Source organism: Myodes glareolus, chromosome 5 (genome assembly GCF_982192425.1).
Source record: "Myodes glareolus chromosome 5, mMyoGla1.1, whole genome shotgun sequence".
NCBI classification, from domain to species: domain Eukaryota; kingdom Metazoa; phylum Chordata; class Mammalia; order Rodentia; family Cricetidae; genus Myodes; species Myodes glareolus.
In genome coordinates this window covers 79,766,644-79,794,265 of record NC_142030.1, presented here as the reverse complement: position 1 = coordinate 79,794,265, position 27,622 = coordinate 79,766,644, and the positions used below count along the sequence as shown (strand labels likewise).

Sequence of the window (27,622 nt, the reverse complement as noted above, 5' to 3'; positions counted from 1 at the left end):
GAGGGAATGGATTGTAGATAGTCAGAATTGCTGTGAGTTGAAAACAATGAAAACCTATGAGAAGAGGTACACAAAATGCCATGAATTTGAAAAGAATTGGACACAGACAGAATTGGAGGGAAGAGTGGGGGAAAGATGTAAATGCAGTACTCATATGTGGAATCTTCAAAAAATCAAATGAAAAAGAAAAATTTAAAATTTTAAAATGATATGAGCTATGTCAACTACAGACAGTAGAAGGAAGTTGACTAGAACTTTGTGTTTGGTAGCGTCGAAAAAAAAGATGACTGCAAATGACGAACAACATAGACTCCCCAAGCTTTTCTTACCTTTTGACCAGCAACATAATGAAACACAGCCTAATGTAGAACTAATTTAGATTCAATCCAATGGGAACTTAAAATCTCTTCCAACCTGTTATGCATATTGGTCCTTACCCTTGCCTGGTGCCTGAAAGAGCCTGCAGCGAGAAAAGGCACAGTAATGCATTACGTTGTGTAAATGATTGGCTGTTGAACATGATAGATGCAGGTGCATGGGATACACAGCTGAACAGCTTCTGGGAAGAGCTGACTGCCCCCCACCCCATCCTGGCAGGGCTTTGTGGAGTCTTTCTTTTCAGAAGGGTGTGAATTTTTTACCTAGGGGACACTTTAACCATTGTAGCCTGTAGTGTTTTAGGGAACACTTCTGATCAGTGGGTGGCAGTATTGCACAGTAGAAGGTGCCCAGACTATATCGACAGAGTAGTTCTCCTTTATTCCATGTCTCAGAGACCCAGGCAGTCAAATTGTCTTCAGAATTACTTGATGTTTCCTTTGAAATACAGACCCACACACTATAGCAGTTAGAGATTCTGAATCAGTCAGTTTGGGATGGGGCCACATATAGGGGTGTGTTTTAACACACAAAGTAATTTTGAGAGTTAGCTAACCATGGCATTTAATCTTTATGAGGTGTTCTTTTCATAGCCTTGTTGTGAACATTACACGAGGAACATACACCTAAGTTTAAAATAACTTTTTCTTCCTCTTTCAAATATGCCATCATTTCTCATCAATTTGAAACTTGAATTAAAGAGTTTGTATAGAAGAAAGAAAATTGGTGAATTTTGACCAACAGAATAGAGAAAATATAGTATTAGTTGGGGAATACTGAGTAGACCGTAGAAAGTACAAATCCTTGGCTTCAATTTTTAAAATTTCTATTATTTTTGAGATTATAATGTAAAGAAATACTTTCACATTCCCTTCTTCCAAGCCCTTCCATATACTTCCCTTGTTCCATTTCAAATTAATGGCCTCTTATTTTGCTAATTTTTCACACAGATTTCTATGGAAATTTAAGAATATATGTATTTAAAATTCCAAATTTTACAGAAATACACCATTCTAGACCTGTATAATGCTGCTTGTATGTATGTTTTCAGGGGTGAGCATTTGGTATTGGATAAAGTATTGTAATACTCTTCTCTGAGCATTTAAGATTATTTCTCCCACTTTTAGCATGCTGTGGTTGCCTGCAGTACTTTGTGGAGGCCTCCTGGACTTTCCCTTGTTCTAGCAAGCATATTGTTGTCCTCATTCATTTTTTTTTAAATGTCAGAGTAAAGAATCAAAATAGCGATAAAATAGAGGAAGGCATATCTCTCTATATTTTTATGTAAAGCTCCCATTTATTTTTGACTCTGTGATAAATTAATTTACAAATGTGTTATGACTTCTTAGTTTTAGGAATAATAGCTTAGGTTAAATACACAATTCTCTTCCTCAACTCCAAGCCAAATACAATTAAATAAACAAATAACAAAACTATTTGTGTCAGTAATAGCAACTGCGGTTTACAATTCATACTTTTGGACTGACCATCCACAGGAAGAGGACGGTAAGAGTTCAACACAATCTACACAACAACGTGCAGCACATATGTTCGCTGTCCTTGAGCTTATAGCGCATGGTGATCAGTCTCATACAAAGTGTCCATAGTTTCTGTGTTGCCAGTCAGCTGATCTTCCCAGGTCTGAGGGTGTTCCAATAGAGTCCTGCTGTGTTCATGACAGTATCACAGTATCTCCTTCCCGTTGTCTCTCCACGTCTTCCTGCCGATGCTCCCTCAAGTCTCTCTCTGGATAGGTTCCCTGTTAAGCCGTTCTGAGTCGCTCGTCCTTCCACCGGGCCCAGATGATCACGCAGGCAGTGTCGCTGGCGTTTCCTTCTGTCCTTGATACCATCTTTTAGTTCCTGTCAGCCAGGAAGCCCTCACTTTAAGCTACTAGCCTGAAGGTCATTTAGAAGATTTAAGTAAATATTTGATTTCAGGAACCTGGGATAAGAGTCCTTTTCCATAAGTGTATATATGACTTTTTGTGCTTCGTCAAAAGATGTGGGGGTTGGTGCTTTAATCTTCTTGGCTGTAGATTCTCGAGTACGAAAGTCAATATTGATCTGAAAAGAAATGCTTGTTAGTTAATGTGCACTTGCTGTTTATGATACGTTTTACTATGCTATTGCTGTTTCAGATGCGCCTTAAGAAAATGGTTTTACATTCCTATTTTAATCATTTCAGATATGTCTTGAATTGCTATTCTAAGCCAGCCCTGTACTAGGTGTGTGATAGCCACAAATAAAAATATATAACAAAAGAGGTTTTGTTTTCTGCTTCTGTTTATGGCATAGTTGGGAGGACCAAAATTAAATAAAAATGAAAACTTAAATATCCGTAGAAAGTAGCTGCATACCAAACCAAAGTGTTCTGGACATTTTAGGTTTACCGAATGGGAGTATTTTCCTAAATAGCTGCACATGTTTTTGCTGTTTCAATTGTGTGTTACACCAGTCTGCATTTTATCCCTATGGGAGTTACAATAGTCCATTAAGGGTTCCTTAGTCTACTGATCGGGCTTGGGTTACCGCATTCCATTCCTCACCCAATCAAGTTGGACAGTTTTGAAAAATCAGTATTTTTCATCTCTGTACAAATAGAGGGACTAATCCCAGCGCACTGAACATACAATGCACTCCCGTATCTAACCAAAAGCATGATGCTGAGGACTTCAACCTAACCTGTGTACCGAATGCGCTTCTTTCCTTTGGGAAAATTTACACACACTGATGCTAATGACAATGACTTTAATACTCACTTGTTTCACAGCATCTGAGTGCACAAAGGCTTTGTATATATTCTCTGCTTTGCTGCTCAAAAGATCAGACTCTGTTTTCTTATAGTCTTCACAAGCCAACCAGAATTCAATATTCTCTTCACTGAATTCAGACTTTAGAAAATTTCCAAAGACGCTTTGACCAGCTAAAAAGAGAGGGGATGAGTAAATTAAGTGAGCCAGTAAATGAATACATCATAGAAGAAATTTATAAGCGAATTCTACTATTCCTATATGTGTGAGATTGTGACCGCTAAAATAGTTGCGCCATAACTTGCAGGCAGCCTTGGGGATTCTATTTTGTGTGGAAGAGGAATCTGTTACCCACAGTCACACATTGCCTTGTGTATTCATGCAAAAGTGTTATGCTTCCTGCTGCATTTAGGCTGAACTCGAGCTCTTGTGATGATAGAACAATGTCATTACTTAGAGACATCAACATCTGAGCAGGAGTGTAGAGTGACTTTTTTTTTTTCGCAAGGAAATGTTAGTAACTGAGGGTAATAACATCATGTTGATTATTAAAATACAATTGCCTCATCCAAACAATGGTCGTCAGCTAATGTTAAGTCTGTGTGTTACCTGCAAGCTTGGTACACTGATTGTGTTTGCTAGTGTGCTTGAGATTTATATGCCATTTACTTAGTTAAACTTTAAGCTAAGTCTTGTAATCACATGATCAAATTATTCTGAATTTCTTAGACCTCACCTGTGGAGGAATGGGTGAACTTACTCTCTCTCGCTTTAAAATTACTTTATTTTATGTGCACTGTTGTTTTTCCTGCATGTTTGTCTGTGTGAGGGTGTTGGATCTCCTGGAACTGGATGGAGTTCCAGACAGTCATGAGCTGCCATGTGGGTGCTGGGAATTGAAACTGGGTCCTTCTGGAAGAGCAACCCGTGTTCTTAGCACTTGAACCATCCCTCCAGTCCTTGGAACTTATTCTTGAGATCAAGTTGTGCCTCTGAATAAAGCTCAAGCCCTAAGAGTGCTGCAATCTTAAGATGGGGAAGGGGAACTGGTCTCAGTCTTTCCTATCTTTCAGAAGAAAACTCCCACAAGTTTTCTCATGAGCTTGCCTATATGAAAATATACATCATTCTGCGTACCTGCAGAATGTACTAGATAGGCCCCAAACATCTTTATGGCAGTAATAAACTGTATCTTTGCATTCGAATAGTTTGTGCCTTTAAAATACCTTCCACATAAGGTGGATGAACGGAAGCTATTAAGCATGTGAATGATAGAATACTAAGTAAATGAATACTGCTTTGGACAGTCGTGTTTTTGAAAGTACCTGTAAAATAGTAATTCTTATGATGTGATATTTTCTTGTCTTTTAAAATTTTGAAACTGCAACATAATTTTATTTATCTTTATTTTGATTTTTGAAAGCTTATATTCTCTTTGGATAGATGTGTGTGTGTGTCTGTGTGTCTCCCTCCCCCTTTGCCTGTCTCCATGTAGGAGTGCCTGCCGGCAGGTGCCCATAAAGGCCAGAAGACGGCACCAGATCCTCCAAAAATGGGATGACTGTGAGGCAGATGGAATAAGGACAGGGAAACAAAGTCATTAAGAGCAGCAAGCACTCTTAAACCAATCAGCCATCTTCCCCACAACCCAACATAATTTTAGTTTTGTTCTTGAATTCGCAAAAACATGTAGTTTGTAGTTGTCCTGGCAGATTTGTCTAAAAGACAGTGGTAAAATCTAGTTCTATACTACCAAGTCTTATTGTGATGAAATTACCAATGACCTTACAAAAACTAATCTACTACTTTTTGCGTAATGCTCCTTCCTTCCTTCCTTTGGTAATATACATTAATCAGACACCCAATCTACCGAATTAAAGATCTGACCCCCAAACAATGGCTAGTTCATGAATACTTACTCTGGTTGGCAAGAAGTTTTTCCAGAGACTGAGACCACTGTATTACTTCCTCAGCAGAAAGTCTACAATTAATAAAATGACATGAATTATTAAACTGTTTTGTGTAATCTCAGAAGAAAAAATAATGGTTGCTACCCTTTGATGACTAAGATTCTTATTATGCTGAGTTTTATTATAAATTTTATGTATAAAATCCCCTTTGATTACCATAGTTATGAAAAAAATCTGTCAAGACAGATAAAAAATCCAAGCAGATAAAATTGAACAATATCACCATGAGTAGAAAATTGTTGGGACATCTTTGTAATTAATGTCAATTAACTCTAATGTGGCTCAATCTTGTTTGCCATGTTGCCTAAAATAAACGGAGTTCATTGCACTCAGTAATTTTTGTACTTTTTTTAAAGAAAAGAACAAGGCTTTACCCTAACCAATACTGGCCTCATGATACTCCCTCTGCCTCAGCCTCCCGAGTGATGAAATTGCATGGCAGAACCACACTGCCCAGAAGCCTGCAGGATCAGTATTTTGCAAAGATGACAGTCATCTTTTAGGATGCTTATACATTCCTAACAATTCAGTACATACATATCTGTGCTTATACATTCATAACAATTCAGTACATACATGTCTTTGCTTATACATTCCTAACAATTCAGTAATACATGTCTTTGCTTATACAGTCATAACAGTTCAGTACTTACATTTCTTTGGACTTGGACGATCTCATTCCTGATTCCAGATGTGGGATCATAGATCTCAAATACGCTTTCACATCCATTCCACTACAAAACACAGCAAAAATGAACAATTTTCTAGGAAAGCTCACATTATTTATAAAAAGAAAAGAACACAAAGCAAAAATATCTGAGGAAGAAAGTAACAATGAAATATAAATGATACAATATTTTGCTGTTTTAAAATAGAGCTCATTTTTTTGGAGTCAAAGTCCAGAAAGATTTCCACTCACTGTCTTGTACTACGATTTATTTTCGAGTAAAACTGAATCTCAGTTACAAGGCACGACAGATAATTGCCCTATCTACATAAACTAAATGCCAAATTTACTTCCATTTGTTCGTGCTCTTTTGGTAATAAAAGATAACCTAAGTGAGACTTGGAAGGAACTTACAAAGTCTTTGGCTTCTTCTTTTGCGTCTTATCATCTACAAGCGAATGGTTAGGTTCTTTCGCGTCCTTTGGGTTAGCAGAAAAGAACATTCCTGGCAGTTTGTCCAGCCTTGGCATGGAGATGGCTGCAGCTCTCATGGTCTTCTCACAATGAGTGTCTGTGAGTCCGCGTCTGCTGCTTTATATAGCGTAGGCAGACAGGCACTTGCTGTTCAGGGAGTGTGTTTATCAAGTGATGTTACCACAGACGCTGAAGTTCCTCCTTTCTTGGTGTGTTGTGACGTGTGTCGTGAAGAAAAAAACAAGTGCACAGTGATGTCTTGTGGTTGAAACCCAACCAAATGAGAGCAGGTCATTTGATTAGGAAGGCACAAAGAAAATTACACACACATACAGAGGAGGGCAGATGTCTGTGGCAGAAGCGTCAGTCTTTGGTTTGAGGGAGTGCTTGCTTCTTCCTGAAAACCGTTATGTTCTGATCAGTGTCACATTTGCTATATTTAATGTGTCATGTGGGAATTCAACTTTAGAGTGGTGTCCCTTTCTATGCCTTGGGTAGTTCTTAACTATAAAATCATTTGATCAAAATATTTCCCCCTTTTTAAAAATTGAAAATAAATTTTTTTCATACAATGCATTCTGATTATGGGTTCTCCTCCCCCAGGTCTTCCAAGATCCCCTCACTTCCTCATCCACCAGAATCCACACTCTTTCTTTTTCTCTATCTCTAGGATACAAACAGGCATCTAAAAAATAGCATACAATAAAAGCAAATACACCAGAATAGCAAACAGAAGAGAAAGAGCCAAAGGAAAAACACAAGAAACATACATAGACACAGACACAGATACACACACACACACACACACACACACACACACACACACACTCATTCACACCCACAAAAATTCCATAGAAAACACAAAACCTGGAACCATAATATATATACAAAACATCCAACCCATCAATAGAGGACCATCTTGCTGCAGTAGATGGGAACAAATAAAAGACCCACATTTAAACAATGAACAGAGAGTGAGAGACTGTGGAACCCTCAATCCTAAATGGGGTGTCTCTATCAAATTCCACCTCTAGGAAACCTTGCAGAGGAGGAAAGAGTGTAAGAGCCAGAGGGGATAGAGACCACCAAGGAAACAAGGCCCTCTAAACCACATGGCTCATGAACATATGGACACATATAGACTATGGTAGCATGGACAGGCCTGCATAGGTCTGGGCCACATCGGGTCCCAATGTCCATAAGGGAAATCAACACTGCCCCCATTCCTGATTCAGAAGTTATCTACAATTGATAACCTCTAACAAAGGAAAACTTAGTGTTCTCCAGTGTATTTCAATTTCGTATTGTGGGCAATACGAAACACTCTTAAGGGCAGGCCCCACACTCAGCAGTAGACGGCCATCAGAAAATGAACCCAATGGCATTTGGAGGTTCTTTTTGTATTATAATGATTTCAGGTTTTTTTCCTTTTTTTTTCTCTTACCTTACTGATCAGAGTATTTTAAGATTCACCACCACTACCCGCAGGAAGCAGCGTAAGATTGACACTTTTTATCTGAATCATTCTGCATCTATATGATATGAAAGAGACCCATGGAAGGCTCTCTTTACCTTCACCTTGTGCTGTCTGGGCGTTCACCTATCATTTCTGTGACAGGGAACATTCTTGTTAGAATTTTTAAGACTGTTCCAAGTTGTGTACAAGATATTCTACCAGTGACACATAAGCTGACCTTAAGGAACACACTGTTTTTAATGTTATTTTTAATAATTAGAGTATAAGTAATGTGTCAAATTTTATATTAATAATTAAGAAGAGGACACAGAAAAATTTTAAAAAGCCAATAAACAAAAGTGTAATTCACACAGAGACATTACATAGTACATAAAAATACTGATCTTCAAAAACAAAGTATCTGAAGGAAAACTCAAGGGAAAGTCAGTTTGTTTGAAAATATCAGTAATTTGTACCAGTTAGGAGATAATAATTGAATTTTTGATAATGTCTCTAGAGATGTATTTCTAGCTTTAAATGAGATTCTTACAACAAAAATCATTACTTATTGACAAATCACTTATTAAAGTAGAAGTATTAATGTAATCTAAAATCTTTTAGAGTTTATGTGGGATGTATGGCATTTTATAGGGTGTCAATTTAACTTTGGGGAGATTGAATTTGCCTCTGAAAAGGTGACAGCCTTTATTTCTGTCAGAGGTTTCTGGTAGAATTAGGTAAAGCTGACTGGAAAGAAAAGAGGAGAATACTAAATTTTCTTGTCCTGATTTTAATTATGATACAAAATGCCTGCAGTAAATATTTACAAGATTACAAAATTCACTATGGTTATGAATGACTATTCTGTGCGCTGTTATCATCTGATGTTTCAAAGATAACATGATTGACTTAAGAATGAGAAGTGGGGAGGTGAGCTGGTCACTTTGAAAGTGACCCAGACAAAACCGGTAGGGCTCTGACGGGTGACGTAGACGTGTTTATTTACTTCCTGTGGTCCAGCTCAGACTTACCTTCCTGTTAAGATCTTCACCATTTCTCCTGTGTGTTTATTGATAACCTCTCATTCTTGTAGATAACTGGGGTCAAGTTACGCTTGAGAAGCATAATTTCAAGTTTATTTTAATGAACCAGGATCACTGTTATCCAAATACACTGGCAATTTCCAAAGAATGATTTTTCAAGAATTGTTCCTTTGGCTGTGATGAACATTAGAAGGAACAATAAGAGCGGCAGAGGTTACGGCAGCATACTTGCTTGGGATGTGTTAGATTTTCCTTATAGTTAAGGAACTATATGCTTTTTAGGTAAGAAAAATGTGGTTTAGTTTGGCGAATTTTACTAGAGTGATATAAAAGGTAATGGCTCTCATTATGTCATTTCCACGTGGTTTCTCATTGTTTCTCCTTCTTCCTCCCTTCCTTGCTCCCACTTTCTCACACGTTTCCCTTTTCTCTCCCAACAGTTCCTCTTCTGCTTTTATGACAATGTGCATTCTATTATCTTGTTTTTTCTCCCCCTACTCCATGTTGACATCTCATTTATTTATTTTTATTTTTTATAATTTATTTATTTATTAAAAATTTCCATCTCCTTCTCTCCCCCCATTTCCCTCTTACTCTCCCCTTCCCGCCTCCCTCTTCAGTCCTAAGAGCAGTCAGGGTTCCCTGCCCTGTGAGAAGTCCAAGGCCCTCCCCCGCCCATCCAGGTCTAGGAAGGTGTGCATCCAAACAGACTAGCCTCCCAAAAAGCCAGTCCACGCAGTAGAATCACAACCCAGTGCCATTATCATTGGCTTCTCAGTCAGCCTTCATTGTCAGCCACATTCAGAGAGTCCAGTCTGATCACATGCTTGTTCAGTCCCAGTCCAGCTGGCCTTGGTGAGCTCCCATTAGATCAGTCCCACCATCTCAGTGGGTGGGCGCACCCCTCACAGTCCTGACTTCCTTGCTCATGTTCTCACTTCTTCTGCTCTTCATCTGGACCTTGGGAGCTCAGTCCAGTGCTCCAATGTGGTTTGACATCTCATTTATTATTAGGCTTTCTTTTCTCGTTTCCTGACCCTACATGCCCATGGGTATGCATGCACGCATACACACACACATAAAACACATGCGCGCACACACACACACAACAGACACACACAGACAAAAAACACTCACAGACACACAACAGACACACAGATAGAGACTCACAAAGACACAGACAGAGATACAATGGGCACACAGACAAACACACAGACACAGAAACATGCACACAGAGCATGGGAGAGAAAACATCCGTTCTTATGTCTCTTTCAGTCTGTACTTTTTGTTTACCAATGATTTCCTGTCCTGGCCAGCTTTCTTCAGATGTTGGGGTTTTATTTCTCTCTGTGACTGACTGAAGTTCCACTGTATGTATGTGCAGTGTTTTTGTGATCCATTCACCTTTTTTTTTCATCTAGGATGTTTCCATTTTTTAAGCTATTTTGGGTAGTGCATTAGTAAATGGATGTGCAAGTATCTCTGCGGTGTGCTGACTTAGAATCCTTGGGATATATGGCTAGGAGTGGGGCAGCTGTGTCTTATGGTCGCTCTGGTTTAGTTTTTTTCTTAAAACAAACTTTCCTAATGAGTATACAAGTTTATTATTCTACTAATCATGAGAAGTCCTCTTTTCCCCACACGTCCCCCAGTATTTTCTATCATATATTTTCTTGATAAGAGCCAAGCTGAATATGGCAAGATGGAGTCTCAAAGTAACTTTAACTTACATTTTTCTGATGGCACAGAGTGTTGTGCAAAATAGGCTTTATAAAATGTGCCTTTTGACACTACATTAAGAAACTGTGCTCTGAGAAAAATGTGTATTTCTTATGGACTAAGGCACTGCATTAAATACTTTCAGCATATTTTTACCACAGCAGAATTGTTTAAGCTTGACCATTGGGAAGGACCTATAATGGCTGTCTTAAGCTCAAATACAAAAATAAAATTCTTTAAAGGGGGTCCTTCTGAAATTCTTGAGTCAAAACTGGCAGTTGAAACCATTTATTTAAAGGCCTCTTGTCAGGCCAAAGTCTATACATGACAAAGCCAGGCAGATTTGGCCCAAGTGTATCAAAAATGACTGAGGAATACCAAGAAGGCCCTGGAGGGTCTCTGCCAATCTCATATACTGCCACTGTCAGGTCTTTCTTCCTAAAATTCACAAAAAGAGGAAAAACTTCCAAGTAGTGTCACTGAATCAATTAAGTGTGTTTGAGAAAGAGATTTCCCAAAACCAACAGAACAAAAAAAGAGCTGTAGGTTTCAGAAGCTTTCTCCTGTTCATCTTTTCTCTCTGAAATTGTCCTTACATAGCCAGGTCTGAGTCTTAAAAATAGTAATGCTTCATGTATTCTTGTGTTTTCTGTTTGGTAAGCAACAGGCTTGTTTTCAGAGCAGCGTGAGACTCACAGTAAAATTGAATAGAACAGGAAAGACTTTCCATCCTCTTCCCTGTCCCAACTCTACTACCACTGCCGCTCCTCGTTAGTGTCACACCTTTCTGAGAACCAGTAAACCTGCACTGACATGTTATTGCCATCCACAGCACATAGTCGACACAAGTGCTCACTGTGGATGCAGCACATGTGAATGGCATTGTGCGTTTGTTCTCATGGCATCATACAGAATGGCTTCTTTTTCTCTCAAAATACTAGTTCATGTGCATATCTATTTAGATACAGGGTCTCATGAAGACAAGGTTGGCGCTGAGATAACTGTGCCTCTGAGGATAATTTTGAACTTCAGATACTCCTGTCTTTATATCCTGGGTGCTAGGATTCCAGGTTTAAGCCGCTACACTAAGTTTTATGCTGTGCTGGAGGCGAACACAGGGCTTTATGTGAGCAAGGCAAGCACTCGACAAATATCAATGAGCTACACCTGCAGCCTAGTGTCATAGCTTTCAGAATGGCTATCATTCTTTTTTAGTATTTTATTTTCTTAAAACAATCTTTTTAAAAAAAAATTTTACATGCCAATCCCAGTTCCCTCTCCCTTTCCTCCTCCTGCTCTCCCCCAACCCCACATCCCATCTACTTCTCAGAGAGGGTGAGACCTTCCATGGGGAGTCAACAAATTCTGTCACATCATTTGAGGTAGGACCAATGCTTTACCCCCTGTATCTAGGCTGAGCAAGGTATCCCTCCATGGGCTCCAAAAAGCCAGTTCATGCACTATAGATAAATACTGGTTCCACTACCAGTGGCCCCACAAACCTCCCAAGCCCCATGACTATCACCCACATTCAGAGAACCTAGTTTGGTCCTATGTAAGTTCCCCAACTGTCGGCTCAGAGTCAATGAGTTCCCACTAGGTCAGGTCAGCTGTTTCTATGGGTTTCCCCATCATGGTCTTGACCCCTTTGCTCATATTATTGTTCCTCCCTCTCTACAACTGGACTCAGGGAGCTCAGCCCAGTGCTTAGCTGTGGATCCCTGTATCTGCTTCCATCAGTTACTGTTCTATGATGACAAATAAGGTAGTCATTGATCTGACTACAGCGGAAGCCAGTTAAGGCACTCTCTCTAGTATTGTTTAGATTCTTAGCTGGGATCATCCTGTGGATACCTACGAATTTCCCTAGTACCAGGTCTTCCCCTAACCCTGTAATGACTCCCTCTATCAAGATATCTCTTTCCTTGCTCTCCTTCTCTGACTTTTCCCCAATTATCATTATTAATAAGAAAATTTTGGAAATTTTATTCTTTCCTTAACTGATTTCATAGTTTGGTTCAAATAATTCCAACTAACTTTATAGTAGTAGGGTGAACATTGTTGATTGCTGGTTACCATCTTGATATTGAATTCCCCTGTGTTAAATCTCTGCAATATTGTACAAACCTGGTAGGAATTAAGGATTATGGGCCAAAGGACAATGTTGAGTATGAGGTTGTCTTAAAAATAGTAGTATGCCTATACTAAAAGAGTACAGACAGACATTTTGATCATTTAAAACAACAAAGGTAATTGCATTCTTATAACAGAAGTCATTTAGGGTACTACAAACAGAAAACAGGAGGGACCTCTGTCTTGGAGTACTTAAAGTAGCTATAGGAAGGTATATTGATATTTAACAAGTGAGCATGATGATAACAGCCTCAGGAAGGAGTGTGCAGAAGGAACAATATGGAATGCTTGGCATTGAAGGCGTAGGAAATGAAGCACCACACCGTTGCACTGGCTGCAGACCCCACATTCACTCTTTGCTTCTTTTATTGTGTTTAACACTCACTGGAAAGCAGAAAAGATAACAATAGTGAGAGGTCTTCAGGAACTGGACACCAGTTACCCATTTCAGGCTTGTGGAAGAATGGATCCTGTGTATAGGCTATCAGAGCTTTTAAAGGGCTCTGGTAGATAGCTTTTGTTAGTATAATCATTCAATTAAACTGCTGGTCTTTTATTGTTCCTTATGACCTGACTCACTATTTCCACTCATTTCTGGGTCCTGGGCATCAGAAGACTCCTCCAGGGTCTTCATGACTGATACTGCTCTCAACAGTGCTTCAATGAGTTTATTCGCAAAAGTGTTAACAAAATTGAGTTGGAATGATTGACTGTGTACAAGCTGACAGGGATATTCCTGTGTATTTCATATCATTTATGAATGAAAAGTCTAAACATTTAGACTTGCTTAGTTGTTTTTATCTTCTAAATGAGGAAATCGGCTGATAGATTTTTTTTTTCAAAACCAGATGTCTGCAAGATGGTGAAATTGTAGAGCTCAGTAAACTGCAACTGAGTAAGATAAGAATCTAGTTTCTTTTTCTTGCCCTCCTCTGATTAACATCTAGTCAACACTGAATTTCTTGTTTCTGTAATCAGACCCTTTATAAGAAAATAGGACATGAGATGGTTAGATTCTCAGACACCTATGATTTTATGAAATCTTATTCATCTTACCTGGATTATTTTTACCAACTAGCTTTTCACCAATAATACCATTTTCCAAGTCACTTTTTACAGACCCAGATAAATCTTTAGTTAAAAGCATTTCTGATATGCTTTTCTCACACTGAAGTCAACTTCATTGATTATCATCCAATTGTAAGCTTTTCAACATGGGAGAGTAATGTCTGAACCAATCTTAATGTGTTTGGCAAATCAAATTAAGAATAGTCATGAAACGAGCATAGTATCATTATGTCCAAATAAATGGAGATCCTTGCTAGGCAGAGATAAGCGATTATTTGATGTTTTGATGGGATATCATGTTTCACAGTACATGCCATGAGTAGAAAATTACAGGATCTGAAAGATAAATATGTAGAGGTAATTTGAAAGAGTATATTTAAAATAGCAAGGAGTAAGTGATCATGTAAACCTTTTAAGGTCCTAAAGCAGGAGTCCAATGATTTGCTGCTACTCCACATGGAAGCAATGCCTTCAATGATTTATTGCTCTGTTTCCCTTTTTTCATTATAAGGTTTGATTTTCTTAGAAAAATGTATTATGATGCATGATTGCTCTAGTCTCCCCACAACCATGCTGCTTAGTGCTGGCACAGACAGTAACCGCTTTTCCCTTATATCCTTCGTAATGCTTTGCTCTTGTTTCTGTTGACATATCTGCTTTATAGTACATGTAGAGAGCTGGTGCCTACCCTAGAGCCTTCACCCTTACAGACTAGTGTGCATGGTACTGGAAGGTACTCTGCATGCTTACAAAGCAGAAATGTAAACCCCAATTCAGCTGTAAACTCTCCAATCTATAGTGATGAACTGCCTGCAAAAGTCACGGTGCAATAAAGGCATAAGCTTGTGGGAGTAGGCAACCAGTATCTGACCAGGTTCAAGGTCCACTGCATGAGGTGTAGTATCAGGCTTGATACTACTCGGGTGTTCAAGAACCTGATGCCAGAGAGGCCAGGAACCCTGGGGGAAATTAAATAATACTATTCTGCAGAAGGAACATAGTCATAAAATGACTCCTAATGACATTGTGTTATACTCATAGGTCTCTGACTTGCTCAGCCGTCATCAGAGAAACTTCCTCCTGCAGAAGATGGAAACAAATTCAGAGACCCACAGCCACAGCCAGACATCATGCCAGCCCTAAATGGAATGTCTCCAATAAACTGTCTCTCAAGGCTCAGGGACACCTGCAGAAGAGGAGGCAGAAAGACACCAAGAACCATATTTTTGGAATGGAGGACACCAAAGAAACAATGTCTTCTAAGCACAACATGAACCATGTACATATGAACCCACAGAGACTGAAGTAGCATGTACTGGCCTGTGCCAGATGGGGTCCCATTGCTGGGCAAAGGGGACACATGCCTCCATCCCTAACACAGAAGCTATCTCCAATTGATAACCACTCACAAATGAAAAATTAGTTTTGTTCAACAGAGTCTCATTGGGGATAAAAACGACTCCTTATAAGGGCAGGGCCCATGTCCATTAGTAGTTTGCCAACACATACTCAACTCAGTAGTGTTTATGGAGGTTCTCTGTCTCATTGACTCGAAGGATGTGGATTATGGATTCAGATGGAAGGGGCGATGGGGAGGATTGTGAGAGATCTTGGAGCACTAGAGGAGGGGAAACTAGAATCAGAATAAATTAAATGAAGCAAATCAATTTTCAATTGAAGAAAAATAAAGGAAAGGAAACAAAAAAGGGCACGAGCCTTGCAGCAACCAAAGTATGAATGCTGGAAGCTCACTGTCGTGGAAATGGGAGTGTATTGAGCTTTGCAATAGCTGTAGTGGTATGCACACATACAGACTTTCTAGACAGACTTACTGTGTAAAGATGGCCACAAAAGAAAGCCATGCTGCAAAGACTGAGATAAATAACTAAGTATTTAGTATATAGATACTGACACACTGCTACAAGGGTCAAGAGCGATCAGGACCTTGTAATTGTAGTAGAAAATGGTAGTTACCAGGCCTGGGTGCTTGGAGAGGGGCTCTAAAAATTGTCCAGAACATACAGAAATAGAGAGCAAATAACTGGTTGCTGAGAAGGAAGGTACAAAGTGGAAGAAGGTGGAGAATGACTGCATGGATTGAGGTATAGCTATGGAACTCTGAGACTTTTGACACAAGTTGTGAGGTATACACTGATCTATTAATAAAGTCTTTAAAGTAAAAAATCTAAGTTACTCCTAATTACTAATCAGTTCAGTTAGGAGTGGTAAAAAATTTCTGTTGCAGAATTCTATTGAGTTTCCTACAGTTTTACAAAGGATTTTTGTGATTATAAGCACTCGTGACCCCATAGTAAGTAACAATATCTGAAATGTCTTGCAGGATTTGAAAAAGCCAATGAAACACTGAAAAAAAAATGGATCCCTTAATGTCAGTGTAGTCAGAGCTTACGCGTCCTCAGAATCCCTTTAAATTTATGAATGTGCTGAGTCCAGGACCTGCTACAAGTTGGGAAAACATCTCAGCAACTCGTGAGGTTTACATTTCACATCTCCCAAGGCAGGAGCTGCTCATGTACAAACAGCAGCTTTCTGTCCGTATTTTTCGCCCTGGTGAATTTTGTCTCATCATCACTGAGTGATAGAATACATTTAATGAAAATTCAGAGTAAAGCAAGAAAAAGAATATCAGTTTTATTTTATCCTTTTTCTCAGTTGATGTGAAAGATTGAGTGACATAAAATTGTAAGCTGTTAGGAATTATTCTTTAGTTTTTGAAAATCTGATAACATTAATTTGAAATGTTTTCCTTCTCATTTCATAATAGTGCAAGTTTTTTTTTTTTAAATCATGTTTGCTTTCTGCATCTTGTTTGTGAGTTTGTTGCTCCTCCCGCCTTGTTGGTTCTGCTTTGACTAAGTACTTAGCTGCAGCAGTAACATCTAAACATGTCAGAAGCAATGTCTAGGACTTTCATGTCTAGGTCAATCAAAAGCATGTGTGAGAGTTTGCTCCTTTCTGATACCCTCTGGCTTCTTGCCTCACCCTCTGTTCAGCAAGACTGAGGTCTACTCGATTCCCTATAACAAAGAGTGAGGAGGTTAGAAATGCTTGTACTGAAGTATGATGGGAGGTCGAATGCAAAAAAGCAACAAAGTGAGGATTGGGTGGGAAAAGGGTGGGGAGTGTGATGGTGATGCTGGGAACATCCATGACGGTCCCTGAAAGAGTCTGGACTTCTCTGATGGGACTTCTAGGGATTCCTAAAAAATTGGAAACCACTTCAAAAATTAAAAGACCTGTTCAATCTTAAAAATTGCATTAAAATCAAATTATAAATTTATAAATAGTAACTATAAAATATAATATATACAAATCTCTTAAATAATATTTTATACATAGAAAATCTCATATATTACAATGTTTAGTGATCATATCCATCTGCCACTTTCAACTCTTCCTGAGTCCATCTATTCTATAGCTCTCCAAACCTCATGACTTCTGGTCTTTGGTTATTAATAATTTCCTTAGTCTACGTAGAACTTCCCATATACTCATGGGTGCATAGCCACCCACTATGGCATGACAACATCCTAGTGGCCTCATCCCCAAAGGAGAGTGACTTTTTCCCCCTAAACAACCATCAACTGTCATTTTGAGTGATATTGTGTAAGTAACCACAGCTGGTTGATGTGTATCAGCTATGTGGTCCAGAAGTCAGAGTTTCATAACACTACTCATCTGCCAGCATGTATGGTCTCTCTGCCCACCCATCCTTGAGACTGCATATGACTCTAAAACAGCTGAACGGCACAGCTACGTAAAAGGAGGCTACTGAAATAGATCTGGGCGATCAAATGGAAAATTTTTAGTGTACCAGAGGTATAATAGGTTAAAGTCTGGATTAGCTATGCTTTATGTTAGTTAGTGATTATAGGTATGTCCAATATTATGTAGTATATAGGACATTATCAACAATTGCAATTTTTAACCAGAAACATCAGTCAGGTTTTTTTGCTTTACTCTTAAAAATGCCTTTTCTGATAAAAGCCTTACAGTCTTATATGTCTTTTCTTTTCTTCCTTCCTCTTTCTGCTTTGCTAACTTCATTGACTTCTTAATGTGCAGAGTATGGCTTCTTGATTTAATTATAAGACTTAATTGGTGCTAATAACTCTCCTTTGTGAGTAAGACAATAAAACAAAAAAATCAGTTAATAATTGGAAGTTTGGGGCTTCTGAAGGCACCATGTCTCCATTTTCCAATAAATGGGAAAGTCTTTAGGTATAGTCTACGAATAAATCAACTTTTCTGTAAGTCAACATTTTATGTGATTTTAGCAGAGAAGAATAGGCTTTGGCTTTTCTTGAGTCATGTATAAAGGTCAATTGAAATGAATTTCTATCTGGTAGAAAGTAGACTTTAGTGGAAAAGTAAGAATACTTCCAAAAATGAAAAAGGTTTGATTTTGAGTGACATGTGTATCATAATTTAAATTCCACAATCTAAACAACAGAGGTGTTTCCAATGCAGTCCCAGATGTGAATGTCATTGTCTTTTCAATAAGCTAATAGGCAATGAAAAAGCTCTTACTTTGAATGGCCTCTCCATCTCACCTAACGCACAAACCATAACTCTTCTATGGTGCATGGAGCCCGACATGGCATGATGTACCACAGTGTTTCTTGTGTCAGCATCTCGAACTCTCATGGTTCCACGCTCAGCTCCAGTCACACTCGCCTCCTGGTTGATTCTGAACTTGCCAGGTGTGTTTTAACTTTGGGGCTTTAATGCTGGCTATTTCTTTTTCCTGGAATATCCATGGACACCCACTTTATTAGCTTCAAGTTGTTAGTGAAATGTTAGCTTTTCAGCGAGGCCTCTCATAACTGCCGAGTTCCAAAGCTGGTGGTACCTCTCCTTCTTGGCTACTCACTTATCTTTGATTTGTGTTTTTAGTTTAATTCGATTTAATAGCTTCCAATGCACCTAACTCCACATATGCTTGTGTTTCTTTTGGTTTGAATGAGGAATCCACAAAGTTGGGGTGTTAATATGTCTGTTTAACCCCAGTGCTCCGAGGAGCACCTGGCATGTATGAAGTGCTGGGGGGAAAATATTCACAAAACATTGAACCTTATGGGCCAATCCTCATAATAAGTTTATTTATCTAATCTGAAAACATCCATTAAATGCCTATTGTATTCTAATCATTCTACTGGGTTTGAGAAAACCAAAGGTGAATGTCTATGGAGAGAGATAAATAAATGGAACCCTTCAACATGAGTATTTTGTGCACTATGTTGGGCTAAGTACAGAGTGTTCTTGGAGGATCTAAACTGGCCACTAATTCACAATAGAAAAGGTTACCAAGGATTCACTCATTTTATTTATTCAACAAATAAAATCTACTATGGACTAGGAACTTCAAAAGAGGTATCAACCAGTATTTATCTTTTCCATTTGTTTGTTTATCATCTGCCTGAGCAACTGTCTTGCTAACACACAGTTTCAAAGGGATGAAAGCCAGAGGCCGAGGACGAAGCAGAAGGATGTTCCGAAGGACCTGAGTCCCTGATAAGATTGTGAAGTCGCAGGTATACCTGGGTCAGAGACACCCAAAGTTCTTACAAACGATGAAAATGAAATGACCTAACAGGTCATTCATTTGCCATAGTTTGCTTTAATTTCTGTTTTTTATTGTTTAAAAACATATAGTATGCTCTATTGTTGTTTTCCTTTGCATTTGTATTCATTTTTTTAAATATTAACGTGGGTGTGTGGGTCTTGAGGTAGTCTTTTTAACTCTGACTTTGTCTTTTAGTATTCTATACTGACTATGAGTTATTGTACAATGTTTGTATCTTATTTCCTCTGACTTTCCCTCCTCACTGTAATACAATTCTGTTATCTTTTTTTTTGTCATGAGAAAGAATTGAGTACTTTTATCAGTGTACCTTGACCTCCCATCATTATGAGAGACTGGCAGTCAACAGTGAGAGAGAAGGTAATCAGCACCCTGCCATCATGTCTAATCCTCTTTCTCATTCTAGTTTTTTAGTTTCGAGCATGAGTCCTGGGTTTATGGCATCAAAGACTAGATGAATAATATGGGTTCAAGCCTTTCTGAGAAGAGTTTGTATCCCAGATAGAGATGAGGCTGTGTGAAGCCACATCCAGATATCTTTTGAATACTTTCTTTGGTTTTGTGTTATAGACTTCTTTCTGCTGTGAGGCTAAGGGGCACCTTGCTAGTGGAACAGGCTAGTGGAAATTCATTCAGCTTTTAAAGAAGTGACCTCTCATATCTTATGTAACGAAAACACAAAACATGTTCAACGTTGAAGGCCCACTGTGTGCTTGAGACTCCTCCTGCACCTTCTAACCCATCCTTGAAGCTCAAGTGGCCACTAAGGGTTCTGTGAATACTATATCTCCTCTCCCCTGTGGAGTTTTCTCTGCTGATTTTAAAATTCTACCTTACACTTGTATTTAAGTTGAGAAAATTTGAGAGTTCCTGAAAATTTCCTAATTAACAGAAGAAAAGAAAATGAGTCTTGGCTAATTATAGAGTAGGAAAGTTAACTTTAACTTTCTTCTCAACCAAATCAAGGGAAATAGCAAAGGTAGAATTTTTTTTAACATGGTACTTAGAGGAAGAATATTTTATAAAAGTAGTTTTGTAAATTGTTTGAAATGTTCAAACATATGGTAACTGATAAAGTGTGTGTGTGTGTGTGTGTGTGTGTGTGTGTGTGTACAAGTTTCATCTTCAAAAATATAGTCCCATGTATGCCGGTTTTGTCTCCTCTCCAACTGTGGAGAAACTCTTCTTATTATAAGGTAGAAGTGACAAAGTTTGGATTTCCTAGGAAAATGCTCTGAGACCGTCATTTATGTGCAGCAAGTTTATCTTCCTCTGATTTGTGATTCTGTGTCTGGGACGTGCCAGGGAAGAAGCATAAAACCAAGGCACGAGATGGGATTGAGCTTCCTTTTCAACTCAGGCCTCAGGCAGGCCTATGGCCCTGCCTTTCAAACAATGCCCACCTTAAGGTTTGGAGCTATTTCTTGAGACTTATTGATTGTTCTGGTCTACAGCCTGCCTCTAAGAAAGGGGTGTGTGAGACAGGCCTCTTTGTGAGCTGGGAGAATGAATTTATCAGTTCAGAAAGGCAGAGCATGGGCGTCATATCACTGTGGTCAGCATGACAGACATGGATCAATAGTGAAGGTTATATTCTTCAGTGGGTGAGTATTTGTGTTACTAGGCTACATATGAAGTCATCAGTTTCATTGGTCAGAATGTGTTGGGTTTGACAATTTTATGTGGCACATAAGTTAATAGATTATGTGGCTGTGACAATGGTGATTTATATGACACCTTCCCGCAGTAGAAATATCTGTTCATGGAACAGTTGATCTTGCCAATTTCTATTGAATGCTACCTTGGAAAGGCAATTTTTGCTTGTTTATTTTTTTGAATTATAATTTAGTTACAACACTTTCCAAACTCTCCTATATACCCCCTCCAACTCTCCTTCAAATTAGTAGCCTCTTTAGTTACTAATTGATAATGTGCCCATATATGTATTTTCACATATGTATATATTTCTACATATTAACTGTTGAGTCCATATAATGTTACTTGTATGTATGTTTTCAGGGTTGATCATCTGACATTGGACAACCAATTGGTGTTCTCTTCCTTGGAGTGGGCCCCTTCTCCTGGTCTCAGGTTGCTCAGTTGCTATAGTTCCCGTGTAGAATCGATGGGCTAGCTCCCGTGCAGTTTGACCTGTTCATTTGTGTCCTTGTTTTGCTCATGTTTGGGCCGTCATGTTGTGAGTCTTTGCAGGCATTACTTCTGATGTTACTAGGAGACACAATCTCACAGCAAAGTCCCTGATCTTTTGGCTCTTACAGTCATTCTGCCCCCTCTACCACAATGTTCCTGCAGCTTTCGATGTTGCAGTATTGTGTAGATGTATCCATTGGGACTGGGCTCCAAAATTCTGCATGACCTAGAACTGACCTGAATGCCTCCTCTCTGTGGACTAGCTTTCATGGTGCTGGAAAGCACTGCACATGCTTTTGAAAGGACCGTGCTTATTTTCAATGATGCCAGTATCTTTAACAATTACAGATGCTTTCTTTCCATATAATTCTTGTGGACAACTTTTCAGCTTTCCATAATTCTTTCCTTCCTAAGCTACACAACTTTTTCTATCTTTCTGTCCTCTCCTATTGTAACTCTGAAGAAAAGAGGTGAGCAGTAAGCATGTGCAGTCTGTATTTTGTCCTGTCATAAGATTCATCCATTGAGTGAATTAGTTCATTGCTTTGAATTTATCCTCAGGTAAGATTCTAGGACAGAGGCAGAATGCAGTGAGACTCTTTGCCGAACTAGAATCTCACTGTTCAATAACCAAAAGCCTTTGTTCCCTTCCATAACCAAAACACACCAAACCAGGCTTCCCTGTTCATATCTCTCTCAATGTTCTGGCTTCCCAAATCTTCCTGGATCAAAGCATCAAACACTGCTGCTTTGTGATTTTTATTTTCATTGATTGTGTGCACATGCATGTAGGTTTATTTGAGCATGTATGAATGCACATACAAGCATGCCATGACATGCTTAGATAGAGGTCAGAGCATAACCACAGGTGTTGGTCCTTGCCATGTACCTTGTTTAAGACAAGTTCTCTTTCTTTTCCTGCTCGTTGTGTGAGGTTCGATGGCTCAGGAGGTTTCAGCAAGTTTTTCCATTCCATCCTCTTCCCCACAGGAGTTGGAGGATCACAGAGGCTCATGACTTTAATTTGGGTTCTGGAGATTTAAACTCAGATTCTTATGCTTGCACAGAAAATGCTTTCACCCACTGAGTCATCTCTTCGGACCAATAGAGGTCTTTTCTAGCTCAAAACTCCAAACGCTGTCCCCGTCCTCCCACAAACCCAGTCCAAATACACATGCACTACACAATAGATGTGTCTCAGCGGCAGCTCTGTTTCTCATCACAGTTTTCTCTCCTTGCTGTAACAAGATGCCTAATAAAAGCAGCTCAGGAGTTTATTTGGATTGCAGGTTAAAGGTCGGACCATCATGGTGAGGAAGCCATGGAGGCAGGAACATGAGACACGTGACCATGTTGCATGCACAGTCAGGAAGCAGAGCAGCATGAATGCTGGTGCCCAACTGGCTCTCTCTTTTTTTACTTAGTCCAGGTGCCCAGTCCTGAAATGGTGTTGTCCATTTTTGGTGTGGGTCTTCTCATCTCTACCAGATATCTCACAGTATTCATTGTACTTTCTCCTAGATAACTATCTACTCTGCCAGGTTGACAATCAATATTAACAACCCTATTTTCCCACTTGACATATTGCAGATTTAAGATTTTCATTGTGCTCTTTGAGATTAATCTCACATCACTGTGTTGTCTCAATGTTATGGTCTCAAATCCTTTCCAGTTTATATTGGTTCCTAACAGTTTATTCCAAGAAAGTGCTTATCATCTATGTTAAGCTAATACTAGATGAGTGAACCTCTGTAAATTGTAGTGTTCTCTCTGTATGATATATCCTTTTGTTGCTTTTTCTGCTAAGTATTTCTGCTGTGTTCTCCTTTGGTGCGGGAGATTTGTCTGCATTCTGTCAATCATGTTTTAAATAAACGCTGATTGGCCAGACAGGAAGTATAGGTGGGTCAACCAGACAGGAAGTAGAGGTGGGATGATGAGAACAGGAGATTGCTAGGAAGGAGGAAACCCATTCCTCTCATTCCTGCCCAGACCACTGAGAAGCAGGATGTGACCTGCCCCACTGAAAAAGGTACTGAGCCATGTGGCTAACATAGACTAAAATAATGGGCTAACATAAGTTATAAGAGCTAATATGAAGCCTGAGCTAATGGGCTAATCAGTTTCTAATCTTATGGAGACCTCTGTGATTTTCTTTGGGGCTTACTGGCTGTGGGGTACTGGGCAGGTCAGATACCCCAACAAGCCAGCCCTCATGTTACACTCCTTGAACACCCAGATTTATGTCTTTAACTCTGCCTGAGTTCTTTTACATCTATCATAGCCTGGATGTCTTTTCTGGGCAGAAAGCTGTCCACTCCTATGGCTCTCTTCATTCAGTTCCCACTTCTCTGCAAACATTGGTCTTCATTGCTTGTTGAATTTTGAGTCCTAGAATATAAATTTTTGTGACTAATTTTTATTTTTGAAAATTTTGCATAGCTATACAATGAAATAGGATTACCTACTCTGCCCTCTGCCTTCCCCTCACATTGGCCAACACCCTTCTTTCCTAACTTTATGTGTTTTGTGTGTGTGTCTGTGTGTTAACCCACTGAGCATGAGACAGGCACTTATCAGTGCCAAACCCTCAAAGGAGAATGATTCTTTCTCTTCTAGTGGTTATCAACTGCTAATAGCGCCTCAGTAAGGGCTGTGGTTCAGACATCTCCTTCCTCATCTAAGTGAGGGCTTTGTTGGTTTGGCCTTGTATGGGTGTTTTGCAGGTAAGTACAGCTGGTGTGAGTTCATGACTGCATTGGCCTTGACATGCCCAGAAGGCAGCATTTCACTAAACTCACTCCTTCTTTGCCTAACTCTTACGTCCTGCCAGCCTCCTCTGGCAAGATATTTCTTGAGACATAAGAGAATAGGTGAAGGAGTAAGGCGTGGGGAGTGGACAAGGACATCACATAGAGAGTTAAGCATTCAGCCTCTTCTCTGAACTTTGACCAACATCTTCATTGCCTGATGTCCACTGCAGGAAGAAGCCTCTCTGGCTGCAGTTGAGGGCAGCTCTGGTCCTGGGTCAGATTCAGTATCTGTGAGGAACTGGAGCTTCAGCTGACACCACTATGAGTTGTGTCGCTCCCTGTGTCCCTCTGATCCATACCTGTACTCAGATCCAGTCTGCACTCTGGTTGGAGACCACATCACTTCTGCTCCACTAACAAATTTTTGAATAGTGAAATTTTTGTTTAGTGATCCAATAAGTTCAGAGACAGTAATATTATGCCACTTTTAGACTGTTTTAATTATTCCTTGCCTCTAATTTACTTTCGATATAATATTACATGTTGCAAAATATCTATCCATATTTTTGGATATGTTTATTGTTTTCCATTTGTATTAATTTGATGACTGTTTTGCTCTAAAATTACTATTATTTGAAACTTCTTTGACTTTTTGATGAATTTGTTATAATGAGCAAGAGTTGTAGTTTTTAAACTAGCAATATTAAATTTTGTCTTTTGAGTGATAGCATTTTGGGTTTAAGAGAAATAACAAAATCAAAGAGATTGGCTTATTGTTAGTCAGCTGACTTTATTGAAGTTAGCTGATGAGTCACTCTCAGCATTGAGACAGCTCTCAGGAGCAAGACTTTCAACCACTTGTCCTAATCTCCAGGTCATACTTTCCAATCATCAAAGCTATTAATATGGTTAAGTAAGTACTAATTGCTGGACTTCTGTCATGTGATAACTTTTAAATCTGATGTGTTACTAGGAGAGTTAGAAATTTGTTAGCATAGTATACATACATCAGTTTCTTCTCTTTCTAATTGTTGTAAATAAAACATATTTGCAATGGCTTCATCATTTAATTATAATACAAACATTTAAGCATGAGAATCCCTTTGAGGAGATAGTGGCTCTTCAGTGCTGGGATCTGGAATTGGGTAAAGTCATAGAAGTAAAATAATCAGTAGCAGGGTAACTATCAGACTCAGTGCCATGATAAAAACTGCAGACTGTCAGGTTTTCATGACTTATACTCCCAGAAATAAGAAGGGACTATTACCCTAGGAAGCACTGATGACCAAAGTTTCTACAGACTTAGCAAGGAAGTGATTGACAGCAGAGGTAATGACAATTCTGACAATCACTATGCTGAGATAACAGACATGTAACTCTACAGTAGTTTAGATTGCTGGATCTAACTTCATCAAAAGATGTCATTATCCCCACTTAATACAGCTGACAATTGAGTTTGGAAAAGATTAACTTTTACAATTAAATGTGCCAAAACTCAGAACTGCATCGAAGTCTCAGTCGAAAGTTCATACTTTGTTTCACTCTTCCTTGTGGCTTCTCAAAATTTCTGCTTTGGTGACTCCCAATTGTCTTTCTTTGAGGGACTATTTCCTAGAACATTGGACAAGTTCTCAGTCTGCTCAGTAGAGCAGTTTTTCCATCCACATGGAGGCTTTCCCCATACTTGATTTTACAAGGGCTTCCTTCTTTGTGTCTGCCCCAAGTTCAAACTTGCCTGGGGTTTCCCTCACGTGAAACCCTAAGCTCATAATCAAAGCCCTTTAGGGGAAGTAATCTCTTCTTGTCTTCCTGACACCTTATTTTACAAAGTTGAAGGTACTTTATTTAGTTAGTGTTTCTCCTCCTATTTTTTAATCAATGCTGCTTTCTTTTACTTAATAGTTTTTAAAAGTTCATTTTATTTGCTTTGGTGTGTGTGTGTGTGTATGTTGGTGTCAAATCTAGGGCTTTGTACTCTACATAAGGGCTAAATCACAAAGATACAAGAGGCCCATATATATATATATATATATATATGTATATATATATATATATATATATATATATATATAGTGTGTGTGTGTGTATGTATCTTTATCTAATTTTTAGGTATGAATCAGGAATATAAACTCTTTAGGTTCAATTAGAATGAGCATTTGGTCTCCTATGAGAGTCTTAGGTTGTAAACTTAACTGCACACTTCTGATTAAACCTGTGCTAACTTTCAGATTTCAGTTAATCTGTCATATACTGTTTCAAGCATGATTTATAAGTCTTAAGTGCATCTTGATTCTTTATAGTGTTATCTTTTAATGTTAATATTTCAAGATTTCAAGGTCATTTAGCAAAGCAGCATTTTGTGCCAATGTGAAATGAAGACTGTGGTGTCAGCAAACTGGGAGAGAAGCATGAAGCCAACTTTACCGTAGGATTCCAGGTCTCTTATGAGAACCCTAAACACGATGGGGCTTTCCATGAAGCCCCTTCTGTGAAATCTAGGGGCTTTCTGATGTTCAGCTTATACTTGTGAACTGAAAACTTAGCTGTTCTCTCATGAGCCTCCTGTGTCAGTTTCTTTGCAGTGCAGGAAATCGCTTCATAAAAAAAAAAGATAAGAAAGATACACAAAATAGCCTAGCAGTTCACATCAATGTACCTATTTCCAGGAATCAATGGTTGATTAGTTTTCATGTGATATATTCAAAACACATTGAAGGGAGCATACCTGTATTCATTAAATTTCTTAAGCATGTATGCTGATATGATTATACATTGGTGTTTGTTATTATTGCTGACATGCTGATGTATGCAGATGATTATGATATGGAATTTATCCTTTTCTTTATAGGTATCATTCAAAAATGCAGTAAAATATTTCCCTTTGTTTAAATTTTACCCTAGACATATGCATTACTTGAAGACTCTAAAAAGAAGTGGGATGGATGTAGGTCTGATAGATCACATGCCTAACATGTGCAATGGCCTGATTCCTCCCAATGCAAGGGGGGAGGGAACCAAAAAAATATTTACAGAAAAATACAGAAATTTGTAGCACCGATAATAAAAACCCAGAAACAGATATTGGGGTTCAAGCTGAACGATCAGAGAAGGAAAGCAGTCAAACCACTAGAGAGCTCTTATCTCTACGAAATCTTCAGGCTTTAAAGAGAGCGAGTTCCTCTCTCATCCCATCTTTATTCCTCCCTAGTGCTAAAGACATGCACCACTACTGTCCAACCTCTATTGCTAGCTAGTGTGGTAGTTGGGTTTAAATCTGTGTGCCATCACTTCCTGGCTTGTATGACTGACTAGTATAGCTAGCTTTACACTCTGATCTCCAGGTAAGCTTTATTTGTTAGATCATAAACAAAACATCACCACATAAATTAATATATTTAAAACTTGTACACTATTCTAGGTTTTAAAAGCATAAACATTTTTATAAGTATCAGT

The 27,622-nt window shown here is 38.8% G+C and overlaps 1 protein-coding gene across 1 annotated transcript; it reads right to left on the bottom strand.

The window, feature by feature from the left end:
* Positions 1-1,651: 1,651 nt before the first annotated feature.
* Rgs1 (regulator of G protein signaling 1) lies at positions 1,652-6,408 on the bottom strand. Its single transcript, XM_087906439.1, has 5 exons — positions 6,182-6,408; positions 5,754-5,834; positions 5,050-5,111; positions 3,140-3,303; positions 1,652-2,444 (listed from the first exon to the last, which is right to left on the bottom strand). Exons 1-5 carry the CDS (start codon positions 6,316-6,318, stop codon positions 2,259-2,261), a joined length of 630 nt encoding a protein of 209 aa, XP_087762565.1. The 5' UTR covers positions 6,319-6,408; the 3' UTR covers positions 1,652-2,258.
* Positions 6,409-27,622: the final 21,214 nt, after the last annotated feature.